The 12,065-nt window shown below is 38.1% G+C and overlaps 1 protein-coding gene across 1 annotated transcript in view; it reads right to left on the bottom strand.

Moving 5' to 3' along the window:
* The window catches only part of DNAH3 (dynein axonemal heavy chain 3), a gene marked incomplete at both ends in the record, with an annotated part of 55,815 nt that overhangs the window by 13,383 nt on the left and 30,367 nt on the right, over positions 1–12,065 (bottom strand). The window contains 15 exons of the mRNA XM_080354245.1: positions 226–369; positions 1,276–1,432; positions 1,527–1,650; positions 2,494–2,673; positions 3,083–3,377; positions 4,420–4,523; positions 4,905–5,141; positions 5,623–5,752; positions 6,972–7,077; positions 7,156–7,256; positions 7,834–8,075; positions 8,627–8,738; positions 9,946–10,080; positions 10,915–11,134; positions 11,549–11,640. Of these exons, the coding sequence (XP_080210371.1) occupies positions 226–369; positions 1,276–1,432; positions 1,527–1,650; positions 2,494–2,673; positions 3,083–3,377; positions 4,420–4,523; positions 4,905–5,141; positions 5,623–5,752; positions 6,972–7,077; positions 7,156–7,256; positions 7,834–8,075; positions 8,627–8,738; positions 9,946–10,080; positions 10,915–11,134; positions 11,549–11,640 (2,379 nt within the window). The remainder of the gene's footprint in view (positions 1–225; positions 370–1,275; positions 1,433–1,526; positions 1,651–2,493; positions 2,674–3,082; positions 3,378–4,419; positions 4,524–4,904; positions 5,142–5,622; positions 5,753–6,971; positions 7,078–7,155; positions 7,257–7,833; positions 8,076–8,626; positions 8,739–9,945; positions 10,081–10,914; positions 11,135–11,548; positions 11,641–12,065) is intronic.

Here is a 12,065-nt window from a genome sequence, read left to right as displayed (position 1 = left end):
CTGTGCCAACACAAATTATGAATCATTCTGATATGAAGTAATTTGTATTAACTTGACTAAGAACACGTATAATACTCAATACTGAATAGAAGACCATCCATACTTTTTAAATGCACTGATCAAAATAATTCAGAATGTGCCCAAAACTAATAAAATCCCAATGTCTAAGTATTTCTGAAAATGCATAATTCTCATTCTTGGTCCCAGTGCATTACCCCAAAATACCTTATCAAAGCTCTGCTTGAAGCTGTTTGATGTTGTCTCTTGTACCATCTGGAAGAATACCTGCCTATCCTCCGCATCAACTAAGCGATCATAGAAAACTCGGTAAACCTCATGAATCCAGAGTCTGATCAGTTTATCTCCATCCTGAAAATGTAAATACAAGAAAACAGGTAAACATATTGTTTAAAAACAAAAGGCTAGAAATGTCCATCTGGACCCTGCTATATCTTGTACTAATCTCAGTGGGAATCTTTCAATTCCAAGCCATTCAGCACATGGCTCAGCATCTGCTAATTTAACTGGCTTCCTCACCTAGTTACCATCTTGTCTTTCCTGCCAAGACAAGCTGGGACTCTTATGTCAAAGTATTTGTCTCTATTGTATCAAATCTCCTCATCCTTCCAACATAAATCATAAATCTTTCAAAAATGCGGCTCATGGGCTCTAACCCAAGACCTGCCCAAAACTGGTGCTGGCTAAGATTTCCCCTGAATAGCTTGTAGCCATTTTGTTCTGTTTCTGCAACAAAAACAAACCCCCAACAGAAATAAAACTTCTAATACTCCTTTAACCTGACATTTTACTGAAAATGGATGAAAAAAGCAGGATGAAAATCATATGCATCTATCAGTACTGATTTGTAGTTTGTGACCATTGGCAAACTCAGGGCTAAATTATTCAGCCTCATTCACTGATGAGCTTGCCATTTGTAAAGCTATTTCCCACTTTTGTTTCTTTTGTATATGTAGTCTGCAAGTTCAAGAGAAGGGACTGTCTGACTTGATGTGCAGGCCTTAACAGATGGACCTTGGGCCTCTGGGCCCAGCTGTAATACATGTAAAGAACATTAACAAAAATGACAGCTGTCTCCTTCAGAGACAGACAGAACACATATAGCAAGGTATTCAGGGACTATCCTGATTTTAAACCTCATAAATCTATTGAAATCAGAGTTCATGTATTTTGAGATGTTTACTTATTGATATTATTAAAATAATATACTTTTCCCATTGGTCTTTCTTACAGCAACATGATTAAACTACAACTTACTTGCAAACGAGTGTGTGGACAGAGCAGCACTCCTTTAATGACCCTGGCAAAATCTCGTAGATTAAACACATAGTGGGATTTTGAAGGAGTTGGAAGAAAATTATCAACCGCCATTTTATAAATCACCATTGTTGCTTGGACCAGCATCTTACCCAGCCTTATGAAGGAGAATAAATACAGTTTTAACTTCTGCAGATGAATAGCAGGAGAAGAGATGACAAAGAGTTTACAGAAAATATATATCACATTACCTGAAAAAAACAGCCTCAAAGCCTTTGCTGAAGTGCCAATCAGCAACTGTAGTAAAAATCTTCGTTAATATGTCATCACTGAAAGAACAGATAGATATAATATTCAAATGCCGTGTGAAGCGTCCTGTAATACACACAAAAAGATGCAGGAAGATTTAGGAATGTCCAAACATTCTTCCACCTTTGAAGGTACCACATTCTAGGACTGGCTGTCACTCAAACAACATTTGAATATGGCTGCAGCTCATGACTTTGTTTCTGTCAAATTTCTTCCCCAGCAGTGATGCAAATTAAATATAAACTGGTTTATATTTTGTATCAGTATTTCACTTAGAATAAGCAAACTTTATAAAACCAAAATTCAGTGTATACACTACTAAATTTTACAAATTTGGCTGTATCAAAATAGTTATTTTAATAAAGTGTCCTCAGATCATGTACAGTTATACCTGTATTAGAGTAGCATAAGGTGCCTTATAACAGTGTAGCTGTAGCTACATTAGGGCTTTTACTGACATAACTTTTTCATTAGAAAATGTAACCTCCCATATGGTGATGTGACAGGAATCATGGACTTGCAGGCAATATGCTTGTAAGTAAATGCAGGCAGCCTATCTTAGCAGCAGGAGATACAATTTCAGAAGACTACCAGAAAGATTTGGCAAGATGTATTCCCTCCCTTTTCCAAAGAATAGAAAACAGAAAGTGTCCAATCCTCTAATTATTTTTATCATTCATAGTTTAATCAACATTAAAAAAATTGTATCTAATGTTGATTAAACTCCTCCTAGAAAAGGTACAAATTTGAACTTGAGCATACAAACTTCTGTTTGGAATGACCCTGCCAGTGAATGTGTCTGTAGGTTCACATGTAATAGGTTAATGTAGAATGTCATCAGCAAAACTGAACCTGCCTCATAACTTCAGTCAATCAGATAACGACCTGCCACAGCAATATATTTCCTACCTGTAATATCATTCCTGCCTCCCCCAGGTGGACCCATAGCTGAAACAAGCAGCATATCTATGATTTCCATCTTGGATGTATCTTTCTTGTCATACCAGTGACCATGATCAATCCATTGTCTGAGAAGCTCAATAGGTGGCTGGGCCCCATACACTTCCTTTGCAGGCATGTTTATGTCATCTACGGAGAACACAGACATCGAATAAAAACCCCTCAGTGTTTAGGAATTACAGTTTTCTTTCAAAGGTAAGCAGAAAGAATAACTGAACCAGCAGTAGAAAAAGGCTGTGTCTTCTTATTCTTGCTTCCCATTAAACTAACCAGAATCAAATAACATTACACTTCCCAAGCATACTTAGAGGTGACGGCTTTTATTTCATGTACACTGCAACACTATTAACTATCCTGAAGGCTATCACCACTTAAACAGCTAGAGACTTTCAGCAGGGGGCAGAGCTAATCCTTCTTCAGGTGTCTGACGAAAGCCGAAGAGCACTGAGAAAATGCAAAATTACTCTTCTCAATGAATCACTTCCTTTGTCTAAAGCCAGAATTAAAATGATAAAAAACCCTGAAAAAACTGTCTTACCCACAAATATTACAGCTTTTTTCCCCAAAGGAGGTCCAAATAATCCTTTTCTTCGTCTGTCCAGCTTGGACATAATAATATCCTGGGTTTGGTTAGCAGACGTTCTTGCAGAGAAGTTGATGAAGCTTGGGATGTATTTTTCCTTTGGAAGTCGTAGTAGAAAATTGTTTGTTATAGCTGATTTTCCAGTGCCAGTGGGACCCACAAAAAGCAAAGGGACATTATGCTCCACATATGTTTTAAGAAAAAACATCTGTCTGGCAGTTTCCATTGTTGGAATGATCAGCTCAGATACCTGTTACACAAGAAAGTAAAATAACACACGAAAAATCAAACATCTTATAGCTTAATCAACATTAATATTTGCAAGCAACTACAGGAAGTATATAGCACAAATGCATTTTTAAAAATAATTTTCTCTGAAAGCCTAGGCTGTAACAAGGTTCTGGTAGATAGTATGGACCCACTTCTTGTTCAATGTTTATACAGCAAATAGCACAACTAGTATTACATATATTATGGTTCATAGACACTATATAAAGCCCGGAAGGAGAACTGCAGAGTTAAGGATGGGTTAATTCTGTTGCACTGCTGTGCAAAGGAAAAGGAATAGTGCTATAGATTTTTTTTTTTGTCTTCCTCATCTTCCAGTTACCATTAGCAGCTGTGCAATAGATATCAATAAATGAAATGTAATCTTACGTCTCGTGTACTTAATAGACAAGACAGTTGCAACTACAATGGAATGAAAAGCTGAACAAACAGCTTATCTTGCAATTTCACATACAGAATACAGAATAGGTACTTTTTACAGATCTCTGCTGTGCTACACTTCCTTTTAGTTCACAGCTGCCACTGGAAATGTGAGGGCCCCTATTTGGAAATAGAGGGGATCCAGGACTCTGTACCGCTCTCCATGTCCCAAGGAAGTAATAAGTCTCTTGGCTTGCTTTCTCTGATTAACTCACACTATAATATCATGATATCAACCACAAAAACCAGAAATGACAGAATGGAAATTCAGGCTTCGGCTTTTTCCTACCATGATTTCCCGACCATTAGATGCTATTACAGAGACAAAAGCAGAACCTAAAATTTTAACCACCAGCCAACCTCAGGGCTCCATGTTCACCCACAGTGCTGAACCTTCAATATTGATGATACCAGAACTAAGACTTAAGCATGAAAAGCAGCCTACAGAGATTAATGAAATTTTGTAGATCAAGCATTAAACAGCTTAATATAGTAGAATCAGGGCTAGCTAAGGTAGTTGATTGATAGCTCTAAACAGTTTAGTCAAATAATTATTTTCTATAATGAAAGATATCAATGTAAACCTTAGCGTCTGGGGAGATAACTTGCTCTTCTTTTGTGATGAACTCCATCCACATGTTCCAGTGCCCACTGCCATGCTTGTGAAAATAGAAGTCATAAACACTCCCTGTTAATTGAAGAACATGACATAGGAAAACCCACTGATTAAAGAATAAAAATAAACTTCAATCATTTTAGTGTGAGATGTTCAACACTGTGAGATAATGGTGGCTTTCTAGTACATGAGATACCTCTACCCCCCTCCCCCGCCATTATCATCACCAAATTATTTTAGGTCAGATTCAGCTACATGGTTTGAGTGCAACATGAGGCATATACAACTCCTGGTTACAAGAGCCAGGAAAAAGCACCCAGCTGGGCTGCCCAAGGCCTGGCAGATGGTGGCTATGCTGCAGACTTAACATCTGCCAGGCACTCTATTCTCCCCTAAAGTGCCGAGTTTTCTTATTGCTTTATAAAAGCCAAGCAAATAGTTATGAAGAAGCACCTTTTTCTGGGAAGATATTGTTTCTGGTAAGCTTCACACTTTTAGGGCGTGGGTTTTCACTTATTGTTCCTGCTAGCAAGTCACGGTAAAACAAATCAAATTTCTTTCTGCTGTCTGCATCGATGATCCCACCAATTGTCCAAACCAAAGCAAAAAGGAAAAGCCCCTGCAGCCACAAGAAGATCTGCTGACTAGACATGCTTTCCTTCTCCTCTTCCTTGGATTGCTTTATTTCATCTAAAACATATATTTGGAATTTTAGTTAAATGCCAGTAATAACCATAAATCCCAATTCATAGTACATTTTTGCATAAGTATTCTGAGACAAACTTTTGTATTCAGTGGAATAAAGCCAAACTACAGAGTGAGGATCTTGTCTGTGTAAAATACTGTTTACAGATAAAAATAACTGGGAAGAAAAAATATTTACAAAGAGTCCTAATTCTCTTCAGATGCTAGCAAACAGCAAGCAAAACATGGAATACACTCACAAGCTCATGTTCAGCTTTGTAATGACACCAGTGTTCAAATGTGAGATCTCTGAATGCTCACTAAAGAACTATTATTAATACTGACCAGTGAGAAAGGACTTGTCTGGTCTCAACAGTAACAAATTCTTTTGGTATTTCACTGCATCTAATTACCTGCATTGCGTCATGAAACAAAATAGGAAAAAAGAACAACTGAAAAAAAAAAGAATAAGGCTGAGGGTACTTACCAAGCAGACAAGAATAGAGTTTCATCAAGCTATAACTCAGATGAATAGGGGACGTTTGTACAAAAGATTTGCAATGAAGGTGAACGAAATCTAAACAGGGCTGGACTAGCCACATAAACAGGTCATTGACCTACGAGGAGAAAAGAAAATGGCTTTACAACAATGCAAGAGTGGCCATATTTCACACTGCCCCTCAGTTCTCTCTCAATAAAACATAAGGCATCAGAAATTCTCCACGTCAGCAGAGGGAATATCAGGTAAGGACCTGTGTGAGGCAGTATTTCAGTGATCACAAAGTCATACTGCCATTATCTGATGGTCAAGACAAGTTGCTTCTACTATAGAGAAGTTTTCAGCAGGTGTTTTGTTACGCAGTTACTAACCCCGCCAGCAGAGCAGGAGCCCAGCCTAGGGAGATGGCTGCTTGCTTGGGCAACACCAAAACTGTGCTGACTGGTACCTGCAAGAGTGCCACAGCATGCAGGGAAATAACAACCACGGCTGGTGGTATCTGCCCCATCAACTCAAGCAGGAAAACAAGAGAGAAACCATGACCTAACCTCTTCCCAGGCACCAGTACCCAAGGAGATGCACTAAAGGGTCAAGTGCTCTGCTGGTTAAGAATGAACATTTTGCTTTGATGAATTAAGAAAATGGTCAATTAAGAGCTCCTCTAGCCTTGGTACTTCTTTTGAATTTGGTCCCAATTTTCTGTAAAAACTCAAAGGGGGTCTTGTCAAATCACAGAAATCAAAGTTTTCTCCAGCTCCAATCCTATTGTGGACAGATCTTATTCTGACACTTTCACTAGATTTTAATGCACACTGAAAGGGATTTTTAATTTTTATAGGATTAAAAGCTGATTCCCACCAAGATCTACTTTTATCAGCATCAACAGTGAGGACGTACTCAATACATGATAAAAAGAGATCTCATTAATGAGAGCAATCCAATACACAAAAGACTATATGGCAAGGATTCATGAGGTGACTAAGGCTATAAGGCTTTGAAGATCAAGCTGTTAATAATATTATTATAAGCATTTCTCAAGCTGAACTCTAGATATCTTAGAAGAAGGATGAGTTCAAAACATTTTGAGTCTTCCAACTTTTCCCACACTGCATTTCTAATACTCATGGCATCTCCATCTCTCAGGAACATTCCTTGCAATGATATTTGACATGCATCACTACAAAATTATTTACTACAGCCTCTAGGAGATCTGGGACCCTCTAAATCATGAAGTACTTCAAGAGTTTTGATTCTGCATAACTACCTTCAAGCGGGCAAACTGTGAACATCATCTTAATCTTCTAAGTTAGATCTATATAAAAAATTAAGTCTCGCACCAGTTCTCGGTGTTCATCCTGCAGGTTTGGAGGCAGCGTTTGCATGTAGGAATCCTTCAGTGGTGTCCAACCTAACTGTTGCGGGTCCATATAGATCATACCACACCTGGGAAGAACAAACAACGATGGTACAGGAACAGATGTGCCAAGTGGGACAGTTCCAGTCTGAATGCTTTTACATTACCTGCTGACAGTTGCTGGAGATGCCTCCTCTAAGTCTGCTGGCTCAAAGATTAAACTCATTTTTGAATTCATCTGAATTATTTCACCACTCATTAAGCACAGCTAGAAGAAGAGCATCACATAAACATGATCTAGTCATGTCAGTCCTGATCACCTAGTCAAAGCAATGCCTGTCATAAAATCACTGAACATTCTACTTAGTGTCACTCCTCATTCACTCATTCATATTCTCACAACACGATATTTTCTGACCTTGTCTCAACTATTCCATGTGTTACTGTAATGGCTTGCAGAGACACAGAGAACAATGCTCTATCTTTAAACAACTCTGCAAGGAAAAGCAGTTGTGGCCTGCAGCTTTTTTTTTTTTAGTTGATTTATTCACTAAGTAATTTAAGCAAGTTCAGTTTTCCATTACAGAGCTGAATTCATGTATTTCAGTCTCCTAAAAGAGTTAATAAAAAAGCCTCAGTGAGCAACCTCGTTTCAGCAAAGCAGGAGCAAGACAAGGCTTCTAGGGAGAAGTAACAGCTTAGAATCGTCTACTAAACCCACTCATATAATGGGGGAAAAAGCCAATGCTTTTAAGCACATCAGCCTTTCCTGAGTCTCACACCTCCTTTAACTAAAATAAAGTATGTATAATCAAGGATGAGGTTACTGGCAAAAATTAAGCTACCTTTTTATTATCATCGAGCACAGTGTTCATGTTCTCTATCCAAACTGCATCCACTGGGCCATCAAAAATAATCCACTTCCGATGATCTGTGGTAGAAGCTGCTTGCTCCCTGAAGGCATTTGCAAGAACTCCATCCGACCATTCATGGCTTACAGGATCAAAACTGCCATACAACTGTCCCATAGTAATTGCTTTGGGATTAATAATTTTGTATTCAACAGCAAATTCATCCATGGCTTTTTCTGTGTAAAAAGACAAACAGATGAGCTCAAGAATTTGATAGGTTAATTTCATTCAACAACTCAAGTATAGAATAAGAATATTCCTGAGGATCTTCCTTTAGCTGCCCAAGGCAAGAAAACCCAGACATCGGGCAGCTAGATAACAGTAAATAAGAAATTCTGTTACTTGTACAAGGGAAGAACAAAGTCTTACATGCAAAAGCACATGAAAAAAGAGAAAGAATAGCAGAATAGATATTATATGTGGATGTGAACTACTTACGATCTCCTTATCAGAGCTAGTTTTTTTGAGAGTATTATGCACAAATACAATGCTTAAAAAAATTCATAAAAGCATAATGACATCAGTATGTTTTATTATTCCAGTAAATGCAGACAAAAATAATTCCAGGCAAATATACCAGACAAAAACAGTTCAATGAATGGAAACGTTCCAGTCAAGAAAGCAGAATATAGGATAATTAACAACCTGGGCATATCTCTGCAAAGAAGAAACATTAGTAATAGAATTAACTTCATTTAATGAGAAGTTTGTGGCTGAACGATGTTACCTGTGTACAAATCACCAAGGGCTCCAGCGAGCACTTTGTAAGCACAGGTCTTCCCACCTAAAGGATCTCCAACGATCATGAAACCATGGCGCACCAGCATCATTTCATATACCTGGATTAGTGACAAGAGGTTGACTCTTTACCATAGCACAAAAGTGAGCGTTATCTGTATGAAACTAGGGGTCTCTCTCTTTTGCACTCAGACACGACAGGACAAAATATCAGCTAAATATCTGCACTCCATTAACTCGAATCAGAAGGTGGTCAGATTATCATGGCAATTCTCACTGAAGTCATTGTCCCCAGCTAAATGTCATCCCTCAGTTGTAACAGCATTATTGTACAGTGTGTGAGTACACTAAGCAGACACTGCAGACAACAGCCCAGCACAGAAGCCTAAACTGAAATCACTGGTTACCAATGAAGCTAACACAAAAGCACTGAAACTACAGTTCTGAGGGTATGTCGTATGACTGGTCCCACAGAGGCTGACTTTGCACTGCAAGAGTGGTAACTTCTTCAGTCAACTCACAAGATCTTGCCAGAACTCAAGTCACAGCCTTTAAACAGAACACCTTCAAACAGACCTGTAAGAAGAACCCCTAAGAAGATTATTTTTTTTTAAGCTCAGGTTAAGGCTGGTATTTTCTGGTTTAGCTTAAATTCCTAACCAGTTAATATTACCCCTATTAAATGAAAAACAAAGTATGGTTTGCAAAACAGCATAAGCCAAGTGTGAACATAAGCCATGAAGTCTGAACTGCTGTTGGAGGCCCCTCATGATTCTGCCCCAGGCCACATATTTTTACCCTTGCCATTACACTATCACTAAGAAAGAAGAGATAAGCATTCTTTAAAAGGTCAATAATACTAGTAAATGGAGAACAATGGGAACACATAGCTGGAGGTGAAGCACAAGCAAGTGTGAGAAATGTCACCTCTTCCAAGACCTCTCAAGGAGAGTGTGAGCAGAACTGGGAGCAGGGCCTGACTCCCAGTCCAGAGGTCTGTTCACTGGGCTACACCACCTTAGCTAGTAACAGGTTCACTTTAATTTTCTATCCTGAACCATAAGACCTATGCTGTGGCTGCACACGTCAGCACCTTCACAGACTGGCTGAATCAAAAAGAAAAAAAATCACTATGAGCAAAGCAGGCTTTTACTCCACGACCTTTACTCAGTAAAATTATGCTCTTTGTAATATTCTATTAACTTATCATAGGAACTATTAGCTATTCATCCATGACACAGACAGTGAATGAAGAGTGTTTCTGCTCTCACACTTTTCTTCCCCAGAAGTAAGGACGTGAAAATAAACCTGAATAATTTTTCCAAGGAACCACGGAACTGGTTGAAGATCCATTTTTTTAATATTTTCAGTTAGTGCCTTAATAAGCAGGTCATAATCTGGTGTAGGAAGAACCACTCCAGGAAACAGGTCAGATATGATGCCCTGTTAAGGAAAGACAGAATAGGACACTAAGTAAACACATGTTACAAAAGCAGAAAATTCCCAAAGCATAAAAATCTACAAGTAAAAAAATATTCATACAGGTAACAGGAGCTTAAGAGGAAATGTCTTCAGCTGGACAAAACTAACTTCCAGGAAAACTGTAGCCATGAAAGTATTCTGTATGCATGAGACAGAAACGAGTACCTGCACTTTTCGTACACACACCGATATTGTAAAAGGAAGCTTAACCTTCTGCAAATTTTCCCCTAAAAGTATTACAGGAACAGATGTGAAAGTGGTTGAAAGAATTTCAGTGATTAAATAGAAGGGTACGTGTTCTGAAATTTCAGAACAATGATTCTGTGTGTGCTTATACTCTAGGTTTTATGTCATTAATATTGATTGCTTTGTAGCTTAATGTAGTCTTTATTTTCTGTTAAAGTGGCATACAAACAGAAACTTCATCGTTCTCACTCTGAATTCGAACTTCTAATTGACTGTCATTTAGTTGTCCACATTTCTTTTGCAGCCCAAAGCCAGAATGCAAACTTCAAAGAATGGTTTCCACAAATGAAGCTGCACAAAGTGACTTCTAGCAAGATACAATATAAAGCATTTTATAGAACTTAAAAGGCATCACTGAAAGTTTGTTTTTCAAAATAATACTAATAGAACCAAAAAGTGCATCCGGATACAGTGGACTGAAATAATTCTACACTAATATGGCAGCATCGAGATCAAACTGTTCTAAACTAAGATAATGATCTGTTTCTGTAGGTTCTTATAACAGACTTCATCATCACAAAACTTAAACACACTAACCTGATAGCTTACCTGAAACAATGGCACATCCTGTGCCAAGAATTTGGCCAAGTTAATATCCAGCAAAGCCCGAAGTAACAATACGCTTTCATTTTCAGTTGGGTACTTCAGTTTTAAGTTTCCTGCTGCTGTCAGGACAGATTTAACAGCACGCATTCCATAATCATAGTGATGCTGAGATGACAGCTGCTCAGAGCACAAACGGTAAGTGGCAACAATTTTCTGGGCAAGACTGTGGATATGAAAATATCACATGTAGAAAGAAAATCTCTTACTATGCAAGGAAAATAATCTAAGTATCTATTTACACAAAGTAACTGCAGTGATTATCAGACATCAGCTGACAAGATCGCTCAGAACACCTAGGAAGTAAAGCTGTAGATTATGGATGGCATGCCAGAGAATGTGTGTGCCATTTAGGAATTCTGTTTGATATTATGATACATTTTCCAAATGATCCTGTATAGAGGTACATATCCATCCACATGAGGTGGTAAATGAGAACTGATGATAAAGCAGGAGATTAAAAAGTACTTTCTGGAGAAACAGAACATGGACAACCTTCCAGAATTACATGCCTCAAGCACATATATGAGAAATGAGGTATATCAGACTCAACTGAGGTGGAAAATTCAACATGTCTTACCTCCGAGAGTCCAAAAATCCCATTGAATAAAGAGAAATTTCTCCAATCAAGGCATAATCCGGAACCATCATGGCAACCGTTCGGAACAGTGCCTGTAAGAAAAAAAGTAAGATCTAATCTTAGACTATGGACCATGGTAATAACTTGTACCTGTTTTGTAAGAATAGTATCTCTCCATAAATTCATGAACTTCTATACTCTCTATTCCATTTACCTGACTTTAGGAATCACCTGAAATCTGCGTTAGAATTCTATTCTATCCCAGTCTTACCAAGAAGTTCAAGAGGTCTGTGTTAAGCACTTTAAGAACAAATATTTAGAAAGAGTCACACTCCTAAAGAACTATTGAAAGAGGAAAAGGGAGGTGTAATTCATCTCATTTTCATAAAAGACAAACTAGCACATGGTATGGTTAATGTGTTGTAGAAGGTCATGCAAAAAATTGTGGCAAAGCTAGGAAAGAACTAGGAGCGTATAAGTCTTTCTCTGCAGTGTCTCAGCAACTTGCAGAGTTATA

Source organism: Nesoenas mayeri (genome assembly GCF_963082525.1).
Source record: "Nesoenas mayeri genome assembly, chromosome: 15".
Lineage (NCBI taxonomy): Eukaryota > Metazoa > Chordata > Aves > Columbiformes > Columbidae > Nesoenas > Nesoenas mayeri.
Note: the sequence above shows the minus strand (reverse complement) of the source record. Positions and strands in the feature narration are given on the sequence as shown.